At 46.3% G+C, this 7,395-nt stretch overlaps 1 protein-coding gene across 1 annotated transcript; it reads right to left on the reverse strand.

Moving 5' to 3' along the window:
• Positions 1 to 356: 356 nt before the first annotated feature.
• On the reverse strand, positions 357 to 7,016 carry LOC131680343 (uncharacterized). Its single transcript, XM_058961063.1, has one exon. The coding sequence runs from the start codon at positions 7,014 to 7,016 to the stop codon at positions 357 to 359; it is 6,660 nt and encodes a 2,219-aa protein (XP_058817046.1).
• Between the last annotated feature and the right edge of the window lie 379 nt (positions 7,017 to 7,395).

Consider the following 7,395-nt stretch of genomic DNA (forward strand, 5'->3'; position numbering starts at 1 on the left):
TGTTCGGATTGGGAAGAATACACGTCCTGATAACAGCTTACACGCAGCTTCAAAGCTGTAATATATTATATTAAGTTTGATTTGGTTTAGAATATAGGTTATGCTTTTATTTTCGTTTTCTTCTTCCAAGTTTATCCGAAACAAACTCCTTTTTTATCTGTGTTCGTAGTGTCCTAGATTTTATAAATTCATTAGGTTTAAGCTGAATTCTATTGAAGAGAACTTACCCTTCCTGCAAATCTGTGATAATTAGCCTGAACTAGTCAATTAGCCGTACTATTTAACTACGACTGCTAACTGATTTTAATATTGAAACAGTGCAATGACGAGCAACTTACGGATTGATCACGTTGTGTCTATGCTCCATCTGACAGTATCGCACACGAGGATATGTTCTGACGTTTGCGCAACTGACATTTATGTTTGCTCGTATTGACAGCACCGGGTGGTACTGAACTGAACTCATCTGTCTGTTGAACGAATCTGCCCTGTGGTTTCGTAACATCCCCCTGCCCGTGAAGTTCCGGACCGTCTCCAGGTGTCTGAAGATCCAGGAGTGCTAGCTTTACTGCAGGTCTATTGATTAATCCATCCTTCGTCTGCACAACTGCTCGCCGAACTTGTCCATCTGGTGCCTTAATAACGTTCACGATCTTACCCCTTATCCAACCGTTCCGCTTGCTCTCCTCCACGACGATGACTAGGTCTCCTGCTTTCAACGGTTTAGTAGGTTCAAACCACTTTGTACGCCTGGTTAAAATTGGTAGGTACTCCCGAACCCAGCGGGCCCAGAAAAGGTTTACCAAGCATTGTGCGAGACGCCAGCTGTCTCGAAAACTACTTGCTTCCACCTTTGTTGATGTTTCCGGTTGTGCAACGCCCTTTGTGCCGAACAACAGGAAGTGGTTTGGCGTCAGTGACTCTTCTTCCATCGACTCAAGCGGAATGTATGTCAATGGTCTTGAGTTGACAATCGACTCGGCTTCTGCCACTACTGTTTCCAAAACTTCGTCACTAGGATGCTGTGGATAGTCTGCGATGGCAGACATAGCGGTTTTTACTGAGCGTACCATGCGCTCCCAAGCGCCGCCCATGTGAGGCGCCGAAGGCGGATTGAAACACCAGCTCGTCTTACTGTTGGTAAATATAATCGCACAATTCTCCTGGATCCCCTGCATCTGTTTCTCAAGAATGTTGCTAGCTCCCACGAAGTTAGTTCCGTTGTCACTATAGAAGGTTTCTGGGGAACCACGGCGAGCCACAAATCGTCTGATGGCCATTACGCACGACTGGGTAGAGAGACTATGTACTACCTCTAAATGTACAGCGCGTATGGTGAGGCAAGTGAATAACGCCACCCACCTTTTCACTAGGTTTCGACCTTGTTTGACCTGTATTGGCCCGAAATAGTCTACGCCAGTGTGCGTAAATGGTCGAATCATTCCTGTAACGCGAGCGGTCGGTAGGGATGCCATCATAGGTGGTGTTGGAACAGCATTTCTTACGCGGCAGGTAACACACTGTTTCGATACCTGACGAATCAGCACTCGTAGCCCAGGTATAAAGAACCGTAGACGCATCTCGTTGCAAACTGTCTCCCCATTTCCGTGGAGGAATTTCCGATGGTAGCTTTCCGCTAGAAGATGAACAGCGAAGTGCTTCCTTGGTAATATAATTGGAAACTTTGCATCATACGCCACGGTAGGTGCTTCGCAGATCCTACTGTTCATCCGAATGATGCCTGTTTCATCTAAGAATACTGATAGTCGGTACAGTGAGCTGGACTTCGGGATGGGTGGTGAGCTTGTCGAATCCCCTAGGCTTCGCCGCAGAATCGCGTACTCGTCTGGATAGGTTTCAACTTGAATCTGCTGCCAAATTAGATTTTCAGCCTCGTATAACTCCTTCTGTACTAGAATATTGGACTGAAATCCCTTTCCACCCTTGAACTTGCACACGGCTCGTAACACGTAGGCCGTCGCTCTCAGTAAACGATTCCAGTTTGAGAATCTAGAAACATCCATCAGTGGTTGCGGCATCATACCATGATAAAGAAATACGGTACGTAGTTCAGCTTCTACATCCACCCTGTTCGGCTTGGGTTCTGACGGCCACCGATCCCGCGCGTTGAATAAGAACTCCGGTGCATTGTACCACGGCCCATTCGGGTCGAAACTTGGTCCATCTTTCCACTTCGTGGCCGCATCAGCAATGTTTATTTTCGATGGCACATAATTCCATTCATCTACGCTCGTTGAAGTGAGAATCTCTCCTACACGAAACGCAACAAATTGATGATATCGTCGAGCGGCGGATCGTAGCCAATACAGAACGGTTGTTGAGTCTGTCCAGAAGTAGCGTTTAGTTATTTGGATATCCAGGGAGCTTAACACTGAGCCCATCAACCTAGTTCCGATCATCGCCGCTTGTAGCTCTAGACGAGGGATGGATAGTGGTTTCAGCGGAGCGACCTTCGTTTTTGCAGCTACTAGGACGCATCGTGATGTACCATTGTCGATGAGTCGAAAATACAATGCAGCCGCACAGGCTACTTCGCTGGCGTCCACGAATAGATGGGCTTCCACATCTTTGAGAGCAGAAATGTTGAAGAAACAACGAGGCACCCTCACTTCATCTAGATGCTGCATGCTCTGACACCAATGTCTCCACTTATCATGCAATTCTTCCGCGATGAGATCATCCCAGTCTGTGCCACTTCTCCATATCTGCTGCATAAGAATTTTCCCATGTACGACGAAGTGTGCAATCAGTCCTAGTGGGTCGAAGAGTGACATTACAGTTCGCAAGACTTGGCGTTTAGTTGGCGTACTTCCACTTTCGATTATTGATTTAATTTCTTCCTTCATGCTGTTCAGGTCAAAGCAGAAGACATCCTCTGTTGTTTTCCAGATCAAACCTAGCACCCGTTCCGAATCAAGCGATTTGTCCAGCTTCATGGATATTTGCTGACGTGCTTCCGGCTCTCCGATTTTCTCTAAGACTCGGGCTGAATTTGAACCAAAGTTACGAATTTCGAAACCTGCTTGCGAATGGACATATTTCACTTCGGTGATTAATCGGACAGCTTCCTCTTCCGTGTCTACACTGTCCAGAAAGTCATCCACGTAGTGGTTCTCGGTGATAGCTCTTGCTGCTCTCGGAAAGGAATCGGCAAACTCCGTTGCGTTTCTGTTTTTTACAAACTGCGCTAGACTTGGCGAGCAGGTTGCGCCGAAGGTGGCCACATCCATGACGAAAATTTGGGGTTCTAATTCTGGAGGCAGCCGAAAAATGAACCGTTGTGACTGCTTGTCTTCATCTCGTATCCTGATCTGATTGAACATCTCTTTTATGTCTCCCACCATTGCTATGTTTCCTTGCCTGAAGCGCAACAGTACCGATATCAGATCCACTACAAGATCCGGACCTTTTAACAGCATGTCGTTGAATGATACGCCTGCCACACGTGCTTTAGCGTCCCATATCAGCCGTAGCTTGCTCGGTTTTTTCGGGTTCTGTACTATTCCCAACGGTAAGTACCATACCCTTGTCGGGTCAGTAGATCGCAGTTCGTTTGGAGTAATACGATGGGCGTATCCCTTCGATTCGTACTCTGCAATCTGCTCTTTCACCCTTTGTCCGAGAATCGGGTCCTTACTTAACCTTCTTTCCAACGCTTTCAATCGCCGAAGTGCCATTGGGTAGCTGTCCGGAAAGCAGACCTGGTCATACTTCCATAACAGCCCTATCTCGAAGGCATCGTCCACGCGCCGGGTTGTAGCTTCCATAATCTGTCGTACTCGCTTGTCTTCTTCAGCTTCAGGTTTGACTGTCACGCTGGACTCTTCAACTGCGAAGAATTGTTTCATCCATTGATGTAGCTCATGATTTTTCATCTTTTCTGTTAGATGTGAATTCAGCTGCACTATCGAATTGCCGCTCTTGTCGTTTTTCCCGAAAATACACCAACCCAGACGCGTTTTTGTAGCCACTGGTTCGTTATCTCTTCCCTCGCGCGTTCGCAAAGCAGTTAGTAGCCGACTATGTTCGATGCCAATGATGATACCTGGAGTCGCATCCGTGTAACTTTGAACCGGAAGACCCTTTAGGTGTTGATAGCTACGTGCTAGATTGTCGTAGCACATCGTCTGCGCAGGTAACTGCAGCTGCTGAACTGTTCTCACATTGTGGAGTTTAAACTTCTTGCCATTCCCGCAGATGACCACGCTAATACGCTGGGATTCCTTTTCCTCCCTCGAGATATTTCCAGTCCAACTCAAACAGAAGCCGTCATTTGGACCCTTGATGCCTAATAACGACGCAATATTGCGTTCAAGAAGAGTAGAACTAGACCCGTCATCCAGGAACGCATAGGTACTGACTTGCTTGCCATTCCCGTGTATAGTGACCGGCAAATATCGGAATAACGAATATGACATCGAACTGTGTAAATTTTGATGTACAACAATATTCGTATTCCCTGCTCCGCTCGTTGTATCCGCTTTTCCCGAACCGTTTTCTGAGTGCAGAAGGTTATTGTGGTGTATTCTACACCCATTTATACCACACTCTTTTTTGGTTCGACATGGCCATTTCCGATGTGGTATAAGGCAACCACTACACAATTTTTTCTGCTTCACGACTTCCCATCTACCGTCGATATCGAGCGCCTTGAATTGCTTGCAGTTTGCGATTTCGTGACCGGTTCTAGTGCAGTACATACAAGTATTCTTTTCCCTCTCCCCTGTTGCCATATTTTTCCCAGCGGATTCACTATTCCTCTCCTGCGGACCCTCAGAGTGTGTGTACAGCGTCGGTTTCTCTTTTTCCTGTTTGATGGGTTTCGAGTTCATACTGAGCGCTTCGACTGGAAGCGTAACATCTGACGCCATCATCACTAACTCAGACATGAACGCGCTGAAGGTCGCCAGGTTGACGCAGGTGCTTTTATTCTTGTAGTAGGACCACTGCATTTTAATTTGCGGTGGTAGTTTCTCGACTAGCTCTTGAAGCTGCGTAGGATTCCACAAATGATCAGAAAGATTAGCAACACACATGTGATCCACGACATTTTGTACAGCGAGACCGAAATTTATTTGCGACTGCAAGTTGTCAGTCTTCGGAGAGGGAACTGTTCGTAGCATTTGGAGGAGAGAGTGTATCAGAATTTCTGGTCGACCGTACAAGCGCCGTAATATATCAATTACGAAAGGCACCGACTGCGGCATCAGCAACCGGCTTCTAACTGCTTCCAACGCATTCCCCTTCAAACAACACTGTAGTCGAGCTAAGTTCTCCGAATCAGTGTATCCACATGTTTCCGTAGAGTTGCAGAACGAGCTATAGAATAGCGGCCAATCTTGAGGGTCGCCTGAAAAGATTGGCAACTCTCGCGGCATAACTTGTCTCGCAGCCATTTGTTCGCTAGATGGCCCGCTTCGAACTGGTATAGCAGGCTGTTGTTGAGGCCGTTGGTCAATGGAGGGAGCACAGAATGGTCCGGCTGGCATCGGTAGTTGGGTACCCGGAATCACAAACTGAGGTGCAGTGGTACTGGACACAGGTGGTACCAACGCACTCGTACTTACTAACACACCTCCATTATTGAAATACGTTCCTTCTCTCTGCGTTGAAACCGGGATATGATTTATATTTAACGATTGCATTCCACTCACGGTGGTACTGGCGATATTGCTATTGATCCACGTTGGTTGACAAATGGAACTTAACGTTGGTCGGGAGTGTACTAATGGCACTGATAAACTCGGATGTTGGAAAGTAACTGAACACCATCCAACCGGGTAACCCTGACTACCAGTGAGAAATGACATTGATGGGTTAGTTGCAACGTACTGAGGGGCGACGATACTGTTATGTGTCGGAATATTTGTAGTGTGCAGTTGATTCAGCACTGAGGTTGTTGTCAAGAATGTGGGATTATAGTTAGACATAGTCGTATACCCATAGTTGAGGGAGGATACTTGTGGTACGCTTTTACCTACTATGCTATCGTGAAACACTGGCCTACTACTAGAGGAATATGTGACAATGTTATCACCACATTCCGATGCCCTACTCATGAGTATGCAGGGGATGCTGTTTACTATTGCCTCTGGTACTTGGTTACGACCCGATAAAGGGGGAAGGTCGATAACCGAAGGCGGAGCACTATTGTTGATCTTCTGCGATCCACTGTTGTTATTTATCGCAACGAGTTTATTGACTCCGACGTAGGAGTTGCATCTAGTCACCAATGACGAACTTACCAGAGGTCTCCCGGGAACGTCTAAAATAATTTCGGTGTGGGATACGAAGTCACCTTTTGATCTTACTGGAACTGGACCTTCAGGTGCACTCATTGCTACGGAGCACTTTACCGAACTTGGTGTAGAAGTTGACACAGGGCTCGAGGTTGCAAGGGCAGGAACGTTTGACGCCTTCGGGCTAGAGGTGATGAGTGCTGGGATTATAGACTGCTGAACTGCTTCTGTAACTACGGTTCTCGGCAAGGTGCTACTGGATGACACTACTTTCACTCGACGTGCTGTGTCGACTTCCTGCTTTCCAAGCCACGACCGTACCTTATCTAGACTAGCTCGATTGCTCAGTCTTGATGTTCTACTGGCTCCATCCTCTGAATTTTCCTCATCCGCGAGAAGTTTATACTTCTTCTTTAGAAACTTCTCCTCCTCATCCGCTAGCTTTTTCCTGGTTGCAGCTTGAGCTGCTTCTTCTTCCAGAATTCTTCGCATTCTCATGGCCTTCTCTTCCTCGATCATCCTTAGATTGAGGTCAATTCTAGACGAATGCTTGCTAGAAGATATACGACTGACCGACTGCAACATTGAATCTTCCTCCCGGCACTGCTCGCATTTCCAACTGCGATTAACCTCGGCGATGGAATCCGTCACTCCCGCACACCCAAAGTCCATCCACGTCTCACAGGAGTCGCATCCGACTAAATTATCCGCCGAGTCCGGTCGATCACACTTGGCACAATGTTTCGTTAAATCCATCTCGTTCTTCCAGGAACTGTGTTCACCAGAAAATCTTTGAAGATTGTTCGGATTGGGAAGAATACACGTCCTGATAGCAGCTTACACGCAGCTTCAAAGCTGTAATATATTATATTAAGTTTGATTTGGTTTAGAATATAGGTTATGCTTACATTTTCGTTTTCTTCTTCCGAGTTTATCCGAAACAAACTCCTTTTTTATCTGTGTTCGTAGTATCCTAGATTTTATAAATTCATTAGGTTTAAGCTGAATTCTATTGAAGAGAACTTACCCTTCCTGCAAATCTGTGATAATTAGCCTGAACTAGTCAATTAGCCGTACTATTAGCTTTAGTTTCTCGTTCTGTTACAAATTCACTATAATTAACTAGAATTTAAGC

Source organism: Topomyia yanbarensis, chromosome 2 (assembly GCF_030247195.1).
Source record: "Topomyia yanbarensis strain Yona2022 chromosome 2, ASM3024719v1, whole genome shotgun sequence".
NCBI lineage: Eukaryota > Metazoa > Arthropoda > Insecta > Diptera > Culicidae > Topomyia > Topomyia yanbarensis.